Raw genomic sequence first — 21,889 nt, forward strand, 5'->3', positions numbered from 1 at the left:
CTGTGAGGTGTTTATATTTTGCGAAATAAAAATAAAAGTAGGAGTGGTTTGATTGATATTGAACAAGTCACTTTAAGCCTTGGGAATTTTTCCCCCCAGTTTTTTTATTTTTTTATTTTTTTTATTTTTTGAAACCCGTAAAGTGAATGTTTTGTGATAAATGAGCATCAAATATCAAATTATAGAAATGTGATTTTAATAAAATTTGCTGAAGTGGGTGGTTTATTTGGTAGAGGCACTGTATAACTATCTCTAACCAGGAGAGTGTCTAAAGGTCATCAAGTTCTCTGATATATGAGGAAGCTGGGAATGAAACTAATATCAGTATTAGTATGTTATCAGTCAGATATCCTGAAGGAAGAGTGGTAATTGGAGAAAAAATAGTTTTCTTTACAAAAATAAACAGAAAGGGATATGGATTAGAAGGTGGAGTTTTAAAAAAATGTAAGCCTAGAAACTATTTAAAATGTTTACCTCAAGTGAGCAGATAATTAAAAAACAAGTTATCTAATAAAACTTGATAAGCAGGTACAAGCTAGAACACTAAAAGTGCAGTTCCCCCAAATGAGCAAACACTTGAAGGGATCTTAAAGTCTGTCAAAGGTTCTTAAATTTACCAGTGGGAAGAAACTACCTGGAGAATCAGTGAGGCTGTTTGAGCAGGGTTCAAAGGGTATGCTCAGAAGTGATAAGGCAGATTTGCGGGAAGATGAGCTTTTTATTCATTCACCAAATATTTATTTTGGTTGCTTACAAAATCTCATGATAGGGGTAATCAGATGTGTCTTAAGGTATACTACTTGTTCTCCTAAGCAATTTCATAAAATCAGTAAAATTGGTAAAAGTCATAAAATTGGTAGAAGGAGTGTCATTGTCCAGTCAGGAGGCAGAAACCACACAGTGATTGTAACAGAATGTGATATAAAAATTGCCAACTAGATATTAACAAACTGAACAGACAAGAGAACAGTAAGGTACTGTGGAGGTAGCAACTGCAGGAAGCGACTGCTATGTCAAGGACTGGGAGAACAGAGAACAGGGGAAGAAGTTCGGAGGAAAGACTGTGGAGCCAAAACTCAGACCGCTGGGAAGGGATTGGTAGTCAGCTGGGCTAATGTCTTTGAGATCAGAAGAGGGGCCCTTTGGGGCTGGAGTCCAGAACTCTGCAAAGGAGGTTCTGGCTAGGTGGTGCTGGTGTTTATTAAGGGCATGATGCTGATATCCATTCTCTGTCAGAAAAATTTCCAATTCTAATCAACTGTGGCTGCTAGACTTAACTGCTGCTGGCCTGAAGAAGAGTTGTTGGGTTGCACTGGCAGCAAAAGGAAGCAAAAACAGGACTAGGAAGCAAACAGAAAGGAGAGCATCCCTTCCTCCTATCGCTTTTCAGTTTTTTTCTGTTACCGTTTTATTGGCAGAGCCTAAGAAGAACCCATCTGCAAAGGAGAAAAGATGTGGCTCACAGAGTCCTAGCGCCAGGATCACAAAGCAGAGTATAGAAAGGTGGATTTGAAGCTGAGAAACAATAGCTCAAAAACTGGCAGGAGGAAAAGTGAATTTACATATGTAACATAAGGCAGTATACAAGTGTCCATATATAAGAAGTACTCTGGGAATTCATAGGAAGAGACAGATCATATTAGGATAAACAGATAAGCTATATTGAAGAGTAATTGGACATGAATATGATTTTAGCAGGCAGAAATGGAACAAGAGATGAGAGATTATACCACCTAGAGGAGATGGCCTACAGGAAAGCTATAGGATTAGGTGAGGGAGAGCATGGGGACAGATCTGGGTCAAATCTGGTTTCTGCTATTCACTAGCCTTGATGCTGATAGTAATTTCTTGTCTCGAATTCATTTATCTTTCAGCTTTGATCCTTTTGTCATTGAAGACTTTTGGTTGCATCAAAACTATGTTTTAGAAAGATTAAGGAGTATCGAGTTGGAGAGGACAGAGAATCAAATAGGGAGATATTTTCTTGAGCAAGATGTTAGGTTTTTTCCCTCCCACATACGATGTTCTTATTAGAGCAGAAGTTTTTAATCAGGTCCATGGTTATGTTTCAGAAGTCTTTTAACTCTTGAATAGAATTTTGTGGGTTTGTTTTTTGTGTTTTGTTTTTTTAGTAAGAGCTTCCATATATAATTTTCATCTAAATGAGAGTAGGATGTTTGGAGTTTAGTAGGCCATTAAATATAAGAAAATTATCAAAGAGTATATGGGCATACCATCATTATTCAATAAATTTATTGGACTTAGTATTTGCAAGGCACTTACTGTTACATGCTGAGCATTTAGTGGTAAAGGAGATGGAGTACCAATTCTTGTGCATACAGTTTAATGAGGGAGACATACTTACGTCTGTGATTCTTTAATCAGTGACCAACTGTGATAAAGTTAATGAAGGAAGAGTTTAGGATAATATAAGAGTTTGTAATAAGGAGCCAGTCCTGATATTTTTACGGGGGAAGTAGAGTCCTAGGGAAAGCTGCCCTGATAGAGTGATTTGTGACAAAATATAAAAGGTGAAAAAAGAGTTAATGCAGAGGCTGAGATAGGGAAATTGTGGAATTTTTAGCAAAAATGAATTTGCAGTATAACTTATTCTTTTTAAGATTCCCCTGTGATTCATTTTTAGGGACTACAGGCTGCTTTTGTACTTAATAAGGAAATGAATACTTAGCAGTTAGCCTGTGTAGGGCAACTTAAGTTAAATTAGGGGAGTCAACAATGGTCTAGGCCAGTGGTCTTCACACTTATTCATGCACCCCCAGTTAATTCTTGACCTGATGTCTAGATTTTTCATATTATGTTGAATTACAGAATTACAAAGGATATTATTTTATTATGGCAAAATATACATAACATAGAATTTACCATTTTAACTATTTTTAAACATGAAGTTTAGTGGCATTCAGTACATTGTTTGTGCAACTGTTACTACCATCCATCTCCAGAAGTTTTTCATCTTCCCAAATGAAACTCTGTACTCGTTAAATAATTACTCCCCATGTTCCCTGCCTCGCAGCTCCTGGGAACCACTGTTCTACTTTCTGTTTCTTTTAGTTTGACTATTCTAGAGATCTCATATAAGTAGAATCATAATATTTATCTCTTTTTGTCCTGCTTACTTTCACTTAGCATAATGTTTTCAGGGTTCATCCATGTTGTGTATATACCAGCATTTCATTCTTTTTTTTTTTTAATAGACTATTTTTCAGAGCAGTTTAGGTTCATAGTACAATTGATCAGAAAGTACCGAGTTCCTATATACTCTGGCTTCCACAAATGCGCAGCCTCCCTCACTGTCAGCATTCCACACCAGAGTTATACGTTTGTTACATTGACACATCATTATCACCCAGAATCCATAGTTTACATTAGGGTTAACTCTTAGTATACATTATATGAGTTTTGCCATGTGTATGGTAACATGTATCGACTGTGATAATATCATAGAGGATAGTTTCACTGTCTTAAAAATGTTCTGTCCTCTGCCTGTTCATCTTTCCCTCTCCCATTTTAGCCAGCTTACTCTTATGTCATTTATCTAAGATAGCAGTTCTCAAAGTGTGGTCTGTGGCCCCTGGGTCCACTAGGTTAGAACTATTTTCACAATTATATTAAGACATTATTTGTCTTTTTCATTGTTCTGACATTTGCACTGATGATAGAAAAACAGTGGTGGGTAAAACTGCTGGTATCTTAGCAGGAATTAAGGCGGTGGCACCAAAGAGTACTAGTAGCCATTGTATTCTTCATCACCATGCACTCACAGTTTAAAAGAACATGCCAGTTTCACTTAAAAATATCCTTACTGAAGCAATAAAAATTACTAATTTTATTAAGGCATGACCCTGGAGAACACATAATTTTAATATTAGCTTGCATAAAGTATTTCAGCTATATACCAAACAATAATGATTGTCTGAAGGAAATACATTTGTGTGATTATACTACTTGTGAGTGTTTTTCTATTATGGACATGGTTTAACTTGAAAGAATAACTGACAGACAAACTATGGTTATTTAGACTTGAGTATTTGGTAGACATTTTCTCAAAAATAAAGTGAGCCTATCAGTTCCAGGGAAATGACTGACAGTATTTGTGCCAATGATAAAATTTGAGTGTTCAAGCAAAAATTAATATTTTGGAGAACATATCCACCAGTTGAGCTCTATCCATGTATTTCCAACCTTTTTTGCTCTTTATTTTTTTCATGTATTTCTCTGTTCATCTAGGATCATTAAGAATCTACTGGGGGGGGGGGTGGGTGGGTAAGGTGTGTGTGTGTGTGTGTGTGTGTGTGTGTGTGTGTGTAAAAGTACTATTTCTCCTAAAGAATGTTTTAGCAGAACTTAGTACTCTATTTTTGGCAGTTTTCTTTGAGCACCCTGACAATTACACTTTACTCTTCTGGTTTTCATTGCTGTGTTAAGAAGTCAGTTAGGAGTCTGTTGCTACTTTAGAAGGTACTTGTTTGGTTAACCCCCTAACATTTTCTCCATGTCTTTTGTTTTCTGCAGTTTGACAATGATGTATCCAGGTGTGGTTTTCTTTTTTATTAATTGCCTTTGGGATTCAGTGGACATCGTAAATCTTGAGATCTTGAATGAAATGTCTTTAAAGAGATCTGAAAAATTTTTATCTTTTACTACATGCAGCGATCCTATTTCTCTTTTCGTTTAAAGGCTAAATGTATGTTAGACCTACTTACTGAATCTTCTGCTTATTTCTCTTTTATCTCATATCTTTCAGGTTTTAATTCTTTAGTTTTGCTTAAGTGTAGTTAAACATAAATCAGTTGAGTGTATTTTCTTTTTTTTCGATTCTAGAATTTGTCTAATTGTTCCAGCACTATTTGATGAAAAGACTATGTTTTCTCCATTGAATTGCTTTTGATCCTTTGTCTAAAATCTGTTGACTATATTTTTGTGGGTCTGTTTTGAAGCTCTTTGTTTAATTATCCTATGTGTGTCTGTTCTTTCACCAACACCATGTCGTCTTGACTACTGTAGTTGTATAAGTCTTGCAATTGAGTAGTACGAGTCCTCTGAGTTTATTCTTTTTCAGTCTTGTGTTGGATATTCTAAGTCTTTTGCTTTTCCATTATAAATTTTAGAATCAGTTTATCAATAACTATAGAATAGCTTGCTGGGATTTTGACTGGAATTGCATTGAATCTATAGATCTAGTTGGGAGGAATTGTTACTTAAACTGCTGGGATGATGCTAAACTGGGATTGAGTTTTATCTAAGAGCTGTTTTTATTTCCAGTTCACCTTTACCCTGGAAGAGAAGCCTTTAAGGCTTCAGCTTGAAGTTGGGATAATAAAGTCCCGCAGGCCCTGGGCTTTGACTTTTCCGTGAGTCCACTAAAAGGTTACCTCACTTTTGCAGCTTTGTCTTTGGTTTTAGCATTTACAAAAATCCTCAGGACTAATCCTTGGGTGTTGGGATTTTGTTTTTTCCTAGATTTTGGAGCCCAGCAAATGTTCTCTGTCTTACTAGCCCTTGCATGCTTTAGGGACTTTAAAAAAACTATTGCATCCAGTTTTTAAGGTTATTTTTAGGGAGAGGGTTGGTTCTGATTACCTCCATTTTCATTACTGAGAATTGGAGTTTCCCCAGAGGCCTGCCTCCCTCATAGAATTGATAGTCGGTATATTTAGTTTTTAAATTTTTGTATAAATTATTGAAGGTACGGAATGAATTCTTCCAAGTTTGCAATGTCCTGTAAGGCCTTCCAGATAGTGATAGATTTTGGTGCTTGAGATAAACTGAGGGTAGATCTTGAAGCTACCTGTGATGAAGAAATGTTGCAATTCAGCTTGCATGTGGTGTAGTTTAAAACGTGCCTTAGTTTTGGATGTTGAGTAGTTTGGCAAATAACCTATTAATAAATTTGGGTTTCTGGCATAGACTGCTAGTCATCTGGCCCAGGTTTCATTCTCTCCTTTCTTAATGATAGAATTTCCAGTTTTTAACTGGGTATATGCCTATACAAAATAGAAACTAGATCTCCTAGCTTCTTTTGCAGCTAGGAGTGATCATGTGGGTAATTTCTATTAAGTAGTTCAGACTTCTCCTTCCAGGATCAGACTTCTGCACTGAGTTGTCTATGCCTGAATTTATACCGGAGACACTTTATACTCAACATATCAAAAGTGGAATTAATTTTCTGAATCCCTGCTCCTCTTTTTGCTACGTCATCTCTATTTACCCAGTCACCAGTGTAGAACCCTTGATTCCTCCAGTACCATCTCATAACTCACACATATACATTTAAGCAAACTTCAAATCCGGCTAATTTTCATTCTTCCTAACTGTCCCCTTTTCTAGTCAATGCCAATATTGACCCTGCTTTTTGCATTTGTCATCTCTTGCCCGGATTGCTACAAATAGCCATATAACTTTGTTTATAATTTCATAATTTATTTTATAATTTATTTGTTTATAATTTTCTTTTCCATCCATAGAATCATCTGTCTGACAGAAGTTTTTAGCCATGTTACTCCTGTGCCTACAGAATTAATTTTAGTGTCCTCTTTGTAATTTGGTCCCATTTTACCTTTCCAGGCTCATTTGTCATTCCTAGCCCTACATTTAATATTCTGATAGCACCAGATTACTTTTATTTCTCTTTCCATGTATTTGTGGGTCCTTCCTTGCTCATGCTTAATCCAGGATTAACGCTTTCCTTTTAAAATTGGTTAAGTTAGAGATATTTTTTATTTTAATCAACTTAATATTTTTCTAAACTTGAAATAAATAGGCTGTGCTGTTAAATATATTATAGTCTCAAATGAGTATTATAGTCTAAGTTTGAGGTTTTTCCAAAATTTCAGTTTTGAAGGAAATGTGTTTATCTAGAAAAAACTGATTTTTATATGTGAATTATAAAGTCAAATTGTTTCAGGATAGTGTTTATCTGGATCATTTCACATGTAAGGAAACTGGGAGAAATTAGTGATTCTGTTAAAAGTCATGATTAGTTAGAAGCAGAGTCAAGATCTACTGTGACCTCCATTAAATATAAGTATCTGCTGCTTTAAACAAATCTGTGTGTTGTTTTCAAGTCTTATACTTCTAAGATTACCAAGCAGTGTTACAGGGGCCCATACTTCCTGTGTGAATAAGAACTTTGGTAATGAACTGAATAGTATACACTCTGGTTCATGACTTCTTAACAAGCTCATTCCATAATGGTTGGTTTATTTACAAAACAATGTCCTACAACTTGCCTACATACTTGTCGTTTATTCTAGAAGGAAATACTGTTTTACTCATCGATAGATTATTTTAAGTATTCTAAGTGAAACAGGCATATAGATAGCACACTTTACAGATGTGTGTGTCTTTGTTTGTTTTTAGCATCAAGCATTGCACAATTCTCTCTAATAATGTAGATCATCTCTTACTGAATTTAACACTGTCTGATATCATGGTCTCCCTGGCAAATGCCTCAACTTTGCAAAAGGATTCCAACTGGATAGAAATGATAAGGAAATTTGTGACAGAGACCCTTGAAGATGGCTATAGGCTAAACAGTAAGCAGCTGAACAGATTGCTTGGGGTATCATGGAGGTTAATGCAGATACAACCAAACAGAGGTAGGTGATACTGCTTTATCTTTGTTTAAGAGAGGAGCTCTCATGCATGTTGTTTAGGGTCTAGCTTTGAATTGATAACTTTCAAACATTCCATGTAGTCAGTTACATTCACATCATAAAAGGTAGCTAGGTAGCATAATTATAAAGGATTCTCTACTTGTACACAAATTGTTTATGGCTCTGAGCATTTTTTTCTCAAATGGATGGGTCCATTCTGAAGTAAATTGATAAGATTTTTAGTAGATTACAAAGTTGGTGTAAAAGGAGGTAGAAAGAGGAAATGCCATCAAGCCTAATGATGAAAAAATACCCTCTTCTGATCTAATTTGACTAGAATTTGAGAGGTTTTTCCTTTGCTCCTTATAGAATGAATCCTGCCTGTCTCTTCCTTACTTCTAGCTTGAAGTTATGTCACATCGTCAGTTTTTAGTGTGACTTCCTAATTCTCTTATTCAAAAACAAAGCTTTCCTGTTTGGTTTCCATCTTATTCACCTTTTTAAGATCCTAATTTTTGTAATTCCTACTTAGATTTGTTGTCCCTTAGGAAAATTTATACTGTAATCTCTGATTGGTTTGACTTCCATATTGCTATAGGGTATTGCTATAGGACTTTTGTGATAGCAGTTTGTGGCTGAGATCTGCTTTGTATAGGAATGAAGAAAACTACTTCTGTGCTTTTAGAGGAATTTTGAGGCAGGTGAAGAAACATTTTTGATTCATATGTAGTTGTTTTTTCTCTGTTTTTAGAAGTTACAGAGTCTCTCATCAAGGCAGTTTATACATTGTATCAGCAGAGGGGCCTTCTCCTTCCAGTTCGGACTTTGTTACTAAAGTTTTTCAGTAAAATCTATCAAAAAGAAGAACTGAGGTCTTACAGAGTCAGGTAAAGTTTTATATATTTTGCCTTTTTTCTCACCGAGTTATTTCGTAGCCTATTTAAATAAGATGATAGGGTGATTAAATCTTTGGAAAAGTTCACTGCTATTATCTTAGTTGGTTGCATTTAACGAGAGAGAAAATTTTACGAAGAAGCCTACGTAATAGTACCAGTAATCTTATACGCATAACTAAGCAGTTAAAAGCCTCTTTGAGCACGTTTCCACTTGTCCACTTACTGTAGCAGTCATAGCCTTTTACTTTCCATAAAAATTATGGTGGTTGAACCACTAGCCCTTAGTGACATATTGGGGCATATGGTATAAGAATGAGGGCAATAGAAGATGACAGTTTCTGGCTTGGCTTGGTGCTGTCAGGTGAGACAGATAACAGAGTATAGCTAGAACTAGGGAATTAATTTTTTGAAATGGTGAGTTTTGAGGTTTATTTGAGACAGGAGGTTGTGTTAGGCTAGAAGATAGAGATTTGGGATACCTCAGCATACGTAGGGAGTTGTTGGAATATATTTGAATCTTTACTATGAACCAGGTGTTTTTCATAATTTATCTAAATAATTCCCATGCTACTACCATGAGGGGTAGGTACTGTTAACTCTGATTTTACAGAAGAAAAAAAGCTTAAGTTAAATAATTTGGTGAGTGTCATGCAACTAATGGGTAAAAGAGCTAGCTGAGATTTAAATTCAGGTTGTGTGACAACAGAGGTCAGATAACAGTGATTGCTGTTACCTGAGTAAGGGGACATTAAGAGCTTTAGCAAGTATACTAAAGAACTGCAGTGACATAAGTTCAAAGCCATTTAGTTGTGGGTACACCCCTACATTGAATGCATCAATAAGTTAATATAGTATAATAATTAACATTAGTTAGGATAAATAGTACACATAGAGTTAAGTAGTGTCTGTGTCCTTTAAGATAAAAATACAATTTAGATTGTGTCCCACATTATGTGAACTTTTAGTGGGTAAAACCTTAGAAAATGCTACAGCTGAATAAATGATGCTGGCAATCTCCTAGGCTTTCAAATGATTAAATGAGTAAATATAGTGTTATTGGTGGATGACTTGTCACTTTATGGTACATTAAGTTTTTTTGTTTAAATTTATGTCTCTTGTCTTTGAAATTATACTTTATTTTGTTCTTCCTTGGCCTTTCTTAGATATCGTAGTAAAGTGTTATCCCGTTGGTTGGCTGGTTTACCATTGCAACTTGCACATCTTGGCTCCCGAAACCCTGAGCTCTCAGCACAGCTTATTGATATCATCCATACTGCTGCAGCAAGAGCACATAAAGAATTACTAAAAAGCTTACAAGCTACTGCTCTCCGAATCTATGGTAAGAGTTTAACTGTGTAGGTAATCATTGGTCTTCCCCAGTTTAGGAAAGAAGTTTCTAAGAGAAGCTTATTAGATTTGCCTTTCCTTTAAATTATTATAAATTAGTTATACCATGATTAAATTGCCAAAACCAAACCAAATGTCAAACAGTTAATTCATTTTCAGTAGTAAGTAGTTTTAGAAGGTTAATGGTTTTAGGTGCTACTTGCATTATTAAATTGCCTTTTAAACCACCTGCTATTCACAAATTTAAAAATTCAGGTATTAAAAAAATTCCTTTGAATCTTTGGTGCAAAATTACTTATTTAATTATAATGAGTGTCTTGTGTGACTTTCATGTATAAATACTTCTTACTCATTCTTGGAACTATTTCATATTTTAAGCAAAAATATCAAAAGCATTCTGGGATATATACATATAATTTATTATTGAAATATAATTCACCATAAAATTTGCCATTTTACAATGTACAATTCAGTGATTTTTAACATATTTCCAAGGTTGTACAATCATCACCACTAATTCAAAAATATTTTATCATTCCCAAAAGAAACTGTACCCATTAGTAGTCCCTCCCTATTCCTTCCTTTCCCAGCTCCTGTCAGTCACTAACCTACATTTCTGTCTCTGGATCTGGACATTTCTTATAAATGGAATTGTGTAATACGAGGCCTTTCAAGTCTGCTTTCTTTCACACAGCATAATATTTTCAGGATTCATCCATGTTGAAGCATATATCAGTATTTTATTTCTTTTTATTACTGAGTAATATTTCTTTGTACAGAAATAAGACATTTATCCACTTATTAAGCGATGGACATTTGGTTTGTATCTGTCTTTTGAAGGTATATTTTTAAATCTGTTTTTTTTTTTTTAAGTATTGCTTATATGTAGGTTGTGTGTGTGTGTGCGTATACAGATACACACAAACAGGTTTTTTGCTTTAGGTTGATACTATGTCACTGTTTAGCAAAAGTGCTTGTTTTTTTGTTCTACTTTTTTATGTCCAATCCCTTTGCCCCCATCAAAGTTCTTATTTCAAACAAGACATTTGGATGTTAGGAAGTTATTACAATGTTAAAGAAATATATCTTTAAATAAATAATGGCTATGTTTTACTTTAGAAAGTAGTTTAAGCTGTCCATATATGCTTTATGATAAAACTTTAATTAATATGTTAGAATTCAGCATAACAGTGAAAATAATCATTTAATCTGCTTTATTTAATCTCTGATTTGTATATCTTTCATAGTTGAATTTAATATGTCTACCTACCCCACTAGATCCACAAGAAGGAACTGTGGTGGTTCTCCCGGCAGAGTCTCAGCAGTGTTTGGTCCAGCTTGTATATTTTCTACCCAGTCTGCCTGCAGATTTGCTTTCTCGATTAAGTCGTTGCTGTATTATGGGAAGACTCAGTTCAAGTTTGGCTGCCATGCTTATTGGGATACTACACATGAGGTAGCATGCTCAAGTGAGCTGTATTTTAAGTATAATCCTTTCCCCCATCCCTTCTACTGCAATTCGTGAAGTACAGAACACTTTCAAAATTACATGTTGCTATTACCTTTATTTGCTCTTAATGCAACAATTAAAACCGCTGCTATTATTGCTAGATAAAGTTCAGTAGAGCAAGACTGTTTCAAGTTATTTAGTGATTTCTATAGGTAGATTAGAAGAAGGTTTGAAGTTATTAAAAGCATATGGTAAGGATTCAGTGGCACGTGAGAGTACTGGGCTTAAAAAACCTTTAGTGTTATGAATTGTGATACAGAGCTTCCTTTCAGAGCTCAGAATTTAATGTAGCTGTTGAAATAAGTTTGTGGACTCACAAGAAGTCATTTGAAATCTCGGGTGTGTTAAAATATACATAACAGAATTTACCATTTTTACCAGTTTTAAGTGGACAGTTAAAACTGTAGAGTGGCATTAAATACATTCACATTGTGTAACCACTACCACTTATTCATCTCCTGAACTTTTTCATCATCCCAAACTGAGTGTCTGTACCCATTGTATAATAACTCATTTACCTTGTCCCTCTCAGCCAGTAGTAAACATTGTTCTGTCTTCATGATTTTGATTATTCTAGGTACCTCATATAAGTGGAATCAAACAATATTTGTCCTTTTCTGACTTGCTTATTTCATTCAGCATAACTCTTCAAGGTTCATCCATGTTGTAGCATGTGTCAGAATTTCCTTCCTTTATAAGGCTGAATAATATTCCATTGTATGTAGACACTACATTTTGTTTATCTATTCATCTGTTGACACTTGATCGTTTCTACCTTTTGGCTATTGTAAATAATGCTGTTATAAAATCGGTATCTAGATATGTGTTTGAGTCCTTGCTTTTTATTCTTTTGGCTATATACGCAGAAGTAGAATTGCTGGATCATGTGATAATTCTCTAACTTTTCAAGGAACTGTCATTCTGTTTTCAACAGTGGCTTTACCATTTTACTATGTAAGGTTTTGTAATTAATAGGGTTTCATATTGCAAGTGTTCAAAGAATCCTTAAACACCTCATGCTTATATTATCAGGCATGATATTTTAGTATTCAGCAATATTTATTACTGATTGTGGCTCATGAATGGGATCTGATATGGTTAGGCAGAAATTGAGATCTAGGCCGCAGCTGTCAAGTTTAAAGACTAGCTTCCTTGTGGCTATAGATCCCCTATCCCAGTTAAATAGAAATAGCTCATTTTGTTAGTAGACTTTATCTTTGTTTGCCAGTATTTTCATACTAGTATAGGTAATATATTTGAATCTGGTCATCCAAATTGCACTTCATAACTGATGATATAACCTTTCCCTTTAGCAATTTGCAATGTGGTGTTTACATGTGAAAATTTCAAGGTTTATTTTGTGTGCATGTGCATTAGAGAGACTTGGTCTTATTAAGTATTTTAAACATTTTTTAGTTTCCCATGTTTTTTTCTTTCTTAGAAATTAAAAGAAAACCCAGCTTTTTAGATAGTGCAAGCAATTATTTAATGCTAGGCTTTAAAAAAAATGTTATTTTTTTTTCTATAACTCTAGTGATTTTGTGTTATCTTCCAGTAGAGGGCACTCTATTCCTTTGATATAACTAATGGAGGATCTGTTTTAACATTCAGCTAAAATCACCTTTTGAACACTTCCCTTTGAAATTGATTCTCTTTGGAAGGTATATTATCTTTATTAACATCAGTTACTCTTATGCTTAACTTTCGTCAAAGATTTTTTTCAAAAGTCTTTGTGGAGATTTGTGGTGTTGAGAAGTTTATTAATTTACAGATAATGATAGTAAGGATTGATAATCATTAAATTAAAAGCTGATTATCTTTGTAGTTAAAACTCCACCAAGTTAAATTTTGCTTTTTAATATTTGCACAGTCTGTTAGCCTTCTCTTTCTATAGATGTATTGTTCCTATTCGAACTTATCTTTTTAAAAAAATAATACTAAAAATGAGGACTTTTCAACTTTTTCAGACCGGTGGCATTACCATTGTATCACTTTTTCTAGATTCAGAATTTAAGAATAATGTTTAATTCCTTTCAGCATACACTGGAGTTATTTCATATTTGGTTTTCTCTTCAGAATATCCCCTTTTCTCTGTGACCAGTGACTATAAACTAGCCAGCTTTTTCATTATCTATTATTACAATAGTCTTGCTTATCAATCTCATTTATTTTGTGCACTGTTGCCAGATTAATTTTCCTGAAATATTCTGTTAATAATTTCTGATTTTTGTCTGTTACATTAATTGGACTGTGAGATCAAGTTTCAATTCAGGTTTTAGAGGTTTGATGCTCTGCCATCTATCAGAGAGAGTTTATCTAAGAGCAGGATACTGCCTAGAGTTTGACTTTTTCCTCATACCATTATACTTGCGTTCCACTGACCTTTGCTCAGTCCTATTCTCTCTGCCCCTAGTTTATTTACAGCTGGATTGGGAAACATAAGACATAAATGTTAGATGAAAATCTCTAAGAAGAGAGAAAGTCTTAGACTAAAGATTTGGTTTGGTTTTAAGTAGGATGACTATATGACCTCGTCTGCGAGAAGGAGTTCAGTTTACTTCTTTTGACCCAGCATAATTAGTACTAGCATCCCCTTTTGCTCTTGGAAGTGTTCTGGCTTGCTCAGTGTATGTGGGCATCATCATTTTATGGACAGTGTGATCCTGTTGCATGTCTTTTGTCCAAAATAGACTCTTACATGGATTTGCTACCCCATTTAGCCACTGGGTGGCATAGTTCCTAATTTCACTGGATTAAATACAATTAACAGAAAGAAAAAAAAAGTGTTTCTAGTTGAATTAGAAACTCTTAATTTTGGCTGACATTTATTCAAATTTCTGTGATAAAATTTGTAGTCTCAGCTTGTTGGATTTGATCATTTTCAGCCTTTTTTGCTGTATTTCTGGTTGACATTTGCTCTCTTCTTCTTAGCCATACTTTGAAGAGTGTTTTTAAAGGGGTCACTGGAAACCGATCTCATAGTAGGAACCAGATAATCCGCATTAAATAAGGAGCTGCATTACATTTAGCTATTCCTTTGAGTCCCCTTCCAATACTTTAGTTGCACTATGGTTAAGTAGACCTAGTTATAGCTTTGCAAAGTATAGGAACACGTAGTTATCTTAGAGTGGCTTTAAGTGAAAGTATTCTTCACCTAATTAAGATACTTTGGCTTAGGTAGGAAGCTGGAACTTTTTTAAAGTAAGCAAGGTAAAAATCAAGTAGTAAATACACAGCAGATGAAACTACTGAAAAGCAAAACTTAATTTTGGCTCCTTGGAGTCTGATTTTCAAGTGGTATGGAAATTTTCTAAGTTATACTATGTATGTGGACCAATTATGCCTTTTAATGAAACTTTACATAAATATGTTAGAAGTTAAATTTTCCATATTATGTACTTGAGCCCTTATGTATAAAGTTAATACATACTGTGGGTTTTGTTTAAGCTATTAAATCAGACTTGTTTTCAATAAAAAAATGGTTATATTCTTGAGTCTTCAAGTTGGTCACTTCTGGTAATAGTTCTCCCATTGTTTATTATAGATCATCATTTTCTGGATGGAAGTATTCAGTTAAAGACTGGTTGATGAGTGATGTGGACTATTTTAGCTTCTTATTTTCAACACTTACAGGTAACCACACTCACCTGCCAAGTTTAGGAAAGGAAAAAACCTAGTATAAAGATTATTCTAAGATTTACTGTCATATGTCTGGTTTGAAGTTTTGAAAATGTCAAATCTATCTTAGAATGATTTTTATTTATTAATAAGTGGAAGTCTTTGAAGGAATAGTTGTATCCTACATTGTCAGGCTTTTGAGGCAGGGAGCTGCATGATTCATTTTGAAATCTATCATAGTACAAGAACCAAAAACTTGGGGATTATTTGAATGTTACATGATTACTTCTTCATTTTCTTCTTTGTCTTATTTCTCAATTACTTATCTTTGTTAAGTGGACATACTTATTTAGATAGCCAGAAGCCACATTGCATATTTTAAAAAATCGAACAGAATATCCATTTTAAACATGTTTAAAATGTTCAACTTGATAGGAAGAGTATCAGATTTTAGTTGTTTTCTGCATTCCATTTGCCCTCAAAGCAAAATTAATGAGTCTAGAAATATCATAATTAGATATATAAGTATTACTATTGTTTTAAATGTTTGTACTACGGCCATGCCACCCTGAACGTGCCTGATCTTGTATGATCTCAGAAGTTAAGCAGGGTCGGGCTTGGTTAGTACTTGGATGGGAGACCACCTTGGAATACCAGGTGCTGTAGGCATTTAAAAAAAAAAAAGGAAAGAAAATAATTAAATGATTGTATTAGTTCAACATTTCAGTTTTATATTTGGGTGATGAAGATGAGATTCTTTGAAACTTTCTGAAGACTTATAATTAGGAAACTTAGTTTATATAAAGACAGAATCCAAAAAGAACTTGACTGGTTCTGATAATGAGCTGAATCTAGCAAGATAAACATTATATAAAAGATAAATGTAGATTCCCACATGTTTAATAGTTTTAGTTGTACACGTTTGAAGGTGTTTTAACAATACCCATCAAAAGGTTTTGTGATTTTAGAAAGCTCATTAGGAGTCAGTAATGTGATGTGGTTTTCAAACTAGATGATGATGCTTTAGGCTGTGTTCATGGAAATGTAGTGATCTGAACATCAAAGCAGATAGCTAAGGTCAGCCCTCATCTGGTATTCTGATCATTCTGAAAGCTACCTTTCAGGACGGACTTTGGCAAATTGTCTGTGTAGGTCAGGTCAACTGTAATTGGGTTATGTAACTTGTAGCTGAAGGAATTACATATGTATTGTTAAAAAGATCTAGGAGGGATAGAGAGTTTTAAAACATTTGAACAGCTATTATGTAAGAATTTAAAGTTTGGTACGTGTGTGAAGGAATATATTTGTTTATTTGCTTTTTTAAACCTACTATTAGTTGGAAAGGTTATACCTTTCTAATCTTCTTAGGTAAATGTGGAAAAGCCCTCTATATAAGGGGTAAAACCTGTTTATTGATGTATTATAGATTGGGTTAGAGCACATCATTTGTGTAAATATATGAATTTTACTGCCTCCATTGTTAGCATTTCATTTAAAAAAATACATGAAATGCAGAAATTCAGAGAAAAGGTAGCTTAAAGAACAATTTATCTCGAAGGTATGTGTTATCTCTTTTTAAAAAAAATATGAAGAATGTCACTTGTGTTTTATTTTTTGAATTTGATTTTCTTTGTATCCACATTAGGGTTTTCAAAAGAGGAGTTGACTTGGCTTCAGAGCCTCCGAGGAGTCCCTCACGTCATCCAGACACAGCTTTCCCCTGTGCTTCTTTACCTTACAGATTTGGATCAGTTTTTACACCATTGGGATGTAACAGAGGTAATAGTGCATTTAAAAATAAATTTATGGTTATTAAAATTCAGTTCATCAACTACTAGTGGTTACTATAGATTAGGACTGCCTTGTATGTAATATTCTTAGAGGTACGGAGTAGTATAAGACATGATCCATTGTTCTGAAAGCACTTAGGAACTTGGGTAGGAGATGTATGTTTCTAAAAGAGGAATGTTTTTCATTGTAAGTTATATAACTAGAATAAAATAAACCAACAGTTTGAATGATAGAGACAAATTTATTTTATTTAGTATTGGACAGATAGGATAGATACATCTGTGGAAAAGAGGAAAGGTTTCATGGAAAAGGAAGAATTTGACCTAGGTATTGATGGCTGAGTAGAACTTAAGTAGGATTTAGTATCCTTGAAGGCGGGTTTTTTTAAACAAAAAAAACCCACCAGCAGTTCCTTTGGTTTTAAGAATTAATTTATAGTTTTTTAAAGTTAAATTTAAAACCCTAATTTTTCCTCTGGCTTTCAGTTTCAACTTAAAAATCTTGTTAGATAAATATAGTAAATTTAAGCAGTCATTTTAAAAAGGGACTTTGATTATATTTTATTTTACAAACTTAAATTTTAACTTTATAACTTTTAATATATTCACTATTTGACAGTTCATTTTCTGACAAACCTTCACAAATGTTAAAGTAAATCTTAAATAGCTAAGAAATTAAATATGATAAATTTTAATATCTTACGGTTTGGTACTGTTTATAGAGAAATTCAAATTAAAATCACTAGTCTAGTTAGTGATATGTTTTAAATTAGAAGTAAAAGGCTGAATTTTTTACCCGAATAGGCAAAATTGTCTTATCTGTTACAAATATATAAATTAAATATGCAAAGACATTATAAACATTAATATTAGGGATTATATTAATGTAAAATATTTCTATATTTTTTTTATTTCATTTTCTTTCCTTGTATTGAAAGGTACTTGCTCAGTAGGAATGCAGTTATATCATCCCAAAATATTTTGGTTTGAACCTTGAAAATTCCGAGGCTGTCTTCTCTGGCAACCTATTTTCTTTTAATGATTCAGAAAGCCTCTGGCTAGGACACTGACTATATTCTTTCTTATAACTCCTGATTGCCAGGCCAAAAGTCTTATTTTTTTAAAAACTCTGTTTCTCAACAGAGTAGTCTCTAGATTCAAGTTAACAACCTTCTTCTGTTGTTCTATCAATTGATTTTATTTACTTCTCTTCTTTCATTCTATTCTGTATTCTGAATACTGTTCATGTTCTTCTCATACCTTAGGGTTATACCTTTTGTAGATATTCAGTAGAATTCTCTCATGGTTTTGTTTGACTCTGATCACAATACTTCCATCATGCCAATGACATTTATCTTTTCTTTATTGCTCTACTGCATGGTACTGTGTTTATATGTAAGTTCTCCAAAAATATTGGATTTTAAAAAGTAAAAAGAAATAATGACTCAGGTAACCAACCTAATTGTTTAATAGCTAACATTTTATCTTAATTCCATGGTAAGTGAAGCGTGCTTACAAAGACAGTCTGAGGTTAAGGCTTTAAGTACTAGATTGTAGAGTTTGGGTTTGCAAACAGTAGTTAAAAGTAGTTGTTTTAAGGGACTGTTCCTAATGTATTTAAACTGTCATGATGTATTGGAGCAAGCATCAGCCCTAGATTTCAAGCATAGATTTGCCATTGTCTGGTTTGGTAACTTGGACAACTCATATAACCTTTATCTGATAATTTAAAATTTTCATTAGCACATCATTGTGTAAAGCCAAGACAAAATTGTCATGAGAATGTGATCAGTTCTATTTCTGAAGTGAACATTTGGCAAGGACACATATTAAACTTCAAGGTTGCTGTCTTTGAAATGTTAAGATGTAAGTTAGGAAAAATCTGAAAGTCTCATTTTTAGTTTTTGAAGGTCTTAAGAGAAGATTCCAATTTTCTTTTGGATAAACTTTGCTATATTTAAGTTGGCCTTTTCATGTGAAAGTATACATTGAAAATTACATAGTTTTTGATATCAGTATAGAAACTTGTTTTCCTAATTTCAAGTTATTAGTTGGTAGAGTTGGATTTTCTCGGTTGTTTTGTTGTACTTTTATCTGCCTAGGCCGAAGTGATTTTTTTTAAATCAAGACTTTCTTTTTGAGTAGGTATTATTCACAAAGTTTAATTCAGAAGAACAGAAGGATAATAATAAAACGTCCTCTTCCATTCCCTAGTTTAGTTTTTTTACCTTTTAAAAAAAATTTATTATTTTTTGGTGACATTGGTTAACGAAATCCAGTAAATTTCAGGCGTACAATTTAACAGTAAGGCATATATATATATTGCATTGTGTTCCCCTCCCATAGTTAGATTTCTTTCTGTCACCACATATTTGACCCCTTTTACCCCATGCACCTCTCTCTTCCCTCTTCCCCCTACCCTCTGGTAACTACCAGTCTATTGTCCATGTCATGAGTCTCTGTTTGTCCTGTTCGTTTGTTGCTTTTAGGTTTATATCCCACATATAAGTGATAAGCGATTTTCAACTTTTTCTGTCTGGCTTATTTCACTTAGCATGATTATCTTAAAGTCCATCCATGTTTTTGCAAATGGCAGTATTTTATCTCTTCTTACGGCTGAGTAGTATTCCATTGTATATATGTACCACAGCTTCTTTAGCCAGTCATGTATCATAGGACACTTTGGTTGCTTCCATGCCCTGGCCAATGTGAATAATGCTGCTATGAACATTGGTGTGCAAATATTTTTTCAGATATGAGTTGTCAAGTCTTTGGGGTAAATACCCAGTAAAGGGATTGCTGGATCATATGTTAGATCAATTCTTAGTTTTTTAAGGAACCTCCATATTGTTTTTCATAGTGGCTGTACCAATTTGCAGTCCCACCAGCAGTGTATGAGGGTTCCTTTTTCTCCAACATTTATTACTTTCCTCTTGATAACAGCTATTCTAACAGGTGTGAGATTGTATCTCATTGCGGTTTTGCTTTGCATTTGTCTAATAGCTAGTGATGATGAGCATCTTTTCATACGTTTGTTGGCCATTTGTATGTCTTCTCAGGAGAGTTCTTAGCCATCCATTTTCTCTCTCCAGTTTCTAAATGTATTCTTTCAGGAATCTTCTGTGTCTTCACAAATTACTACATATATTCTTTTGTTTTTCCCTTTTTATAGAAATAACATACTCTATATAGTAATTTGGACTTTGCTGTTAATGATAGAAACAGTAGTTAACGGGGAAAGATCACAAAGGGAAAAAGAATCTCTGGACAGAGATACCTTTCCCAGATGGAGATTTCTATTCTAGAGCCAGTGAAAGATTTTAAGTAATGTTAATCATCATTTATAAAATACTGAATCATTGTAAAAGAATATTTTTAAATGGATAAGCTCTGAAGAAGAATCATCAAACGTAAGTCCAGTTTAAGAAACATTTTCCATTATTTTTGAAATACCTAGTGTGCCTTTCCCATCTCCCTTTAGAGTAACATTATCTTAAATTTTATCTCATTCTTCTTCATAATTTTACCATATTAGCATGTAGCTCAAAACTATATAGTTTAGTTTTATTTTATCGAACTTTTTAAAAGTGAAAATTTTTTTGATTAAGTAATTTGCTTTCTTAAAGTTTACTCTTTAACTTAACACATCCTACCTTCAAATTATACCACTTCGTACCGTAATGTAATGTGTAATGAATAAGCGAGGTCATTCTTTTCTTTGTGTTTCTCTATGTAATCTGTCTTTCCAAGCTTTTTCACCCTATTTTTTAAAGATTTTCCTTTTATTACTTTTTCAGCACTTCGATTATGTCTCGGTGTTATTGTCTTTGTTTTTTTTCTTAGCTTGATGTTTGTGGATTGTTTTATTAGGTTTATAGTTTATTGTGTTGGGGAAAAATGTCAGCTTTTGTTTCAGAGATCTTTTTGTTCCCTTCTGTGGGATTCCAATTCACATGTTAGACCACTTGATACTATCCTCAGGCCTTTAAGACTGTTTATTAACCTTTTTTTCCCTGTCTATTTCAGAAAGTACACTATGTCTTCAAGTTTACTGATTTTTTTCTTCAGTATCTAATCTGCTCTTAAATTCTACCAAAGAATTTTTTTAAATTAAGTCTATTTTTAGAGCAGTTATAGGTTCATAGCAAAGTTGAAGGGAATGGATATTTCCCATATATCCCCTTCCCCTTGCATAGCTTCCTCCTTTATTAACATCCCCTAAATGTCAAAGTGGTACATTTGTTACAATAAATGAATCTACATTGATATAATTACCCAAAGTCCATAGTTCACATTATAGTTCATTCTTGATGTTGTACATTCTGTGGGTTTGGACAAATGTGTAATGACATGTATCCATCATTATGGTAGAGTATTTTCACTGCCCTTAAATCCTCTGTGTGCTGCCTATTCACATCTCTATTTGTTCATGGATAGTCTGGTCTGGATAGTCTGCAGTGGCACACTTTCTGACAGACAGTGTGCCACTGCAGTTCTCCTACCCACTCTACTGCTGATGGTTACCTAGCTTGGCACCACCCAACGCCTTTAGAACTGAATTGTTCAGGGAAGGAAGGAGAGGCAGAAGGGAAAGGATTAAGTGGTCATTTATTATTGAATGGACCTTTTTAAACATGGTTTACTTTTTGATAATGAAAATATTCACTGTACTTATTCTGAAGTAGGAAGATAGCATTAGAAATATATTGTTTACATTGTTACTTACAGGTATAAAAGATAAGAAAAATTACCATGTGGAAACTGAGTGGTTTCAATCTACAAGAGGTTTAATAGAGGAATAATGCACAGAGCTATTGATTTTTGAATGTAGCTTGACTCTCCTCTCCCTAGAGTTATGTTCTTTCCACCATTTTTATCTTTGTCTCCTTGTAGTTTTTCTGCATATTTCATTTTTGGCACTACATCAGCTTCTGGAGTTCTCTTATGATGTCTCTGGGAACTTGATGCTGTCCTTCCCTCTTGTTTCCTTAAAAACTTAGAAAATTAAAAATATTAAGGATTTGACTCGCACCTCCCTCATAATTTTTTTCTTTTCCTATAAACTATTCTCTTTTACCTCTGGGGAATAGCAGGCAGTGTTACACTTAATTT

The 21,889-nt window shown here is 33.8% G+C and overlaps 2 protein-coding genes and 1 pseudogene across 3 annotated transcripts in view; 2 read left to right on the plus strand and 1 right to left on the minus strand.

Moving 5' to 3' along the window:
* The window catches only part of TEX10 (testis expressed 10), a 41,370-nt gene that overhangs the window by 10,779 nt on the left and 8,702 nt on the right, over window positions 1–21,889 (plus strand). For both annotated transcript variants that reach the window (XM_039855811.1, XM_039855813.1), the window contains 6 exons: window positions 7,381–7,619; window positions 8,368–8,503; window positions 9,676–9,851; window positions 11,138–11,315; window positions 14,914–15,002; window positions 16,633–16,766. In XM_039855811.1, coding sequence (XP_039711745.1) covers window positions 7,381–7,619; window positions 8,368–8,503; window positions 9,676–9,851; window positions 11,138–11,315; window positions 14,914–15,002; window positions 16,633–16,766 — 952 coding nt within the window. The remainder of the gene's footprint in view (window positions 1–7,380; window positions 7,620–8,367; window positions 8,504–9,675; window positions 9,852–11,137; window positions 11,316–14,913; window positions 15,003–16,632; window positions 16,767–21,889) is intronic.
* LOC120598218 (uncharacterized) lies at window positions 15,538–15,656 on the plus strand (annotated as a pseudogene).
* INVS (inversin) overlaps window positions 21,367–21,889 on the minus strand; it is a 127,940-nt gene continuing 127,417 nt past the window's right edge. Inside the window, exon 17 of the mRNA XM_039855775.1 lies at window positions 21,367–21,772. Within this exon, the coding sequence (XP_039711709.1) occupies window positions 21,720–21,772 (53 nt within the window). The 3' untranslated portion in view covers window positions 21,367–21,719. The remainder of the gene's footprint in view (window positions 21,773–21,889) is intronic.

Source organism: Pteropus medius, unplaced genomic scaffold, assembly GCF_902729225.1.
Source record: "Pteropus medius unplaced genomic scaffold, Ma_sr-lr_union100, whole genome shotgun sequence".
Taxonomy (NCBI): Eukaryota; Metazoa; Chordata; class Mammalia; order Chiroptera; family Pteropodidae; genus Pteropus; species Pteropus medius.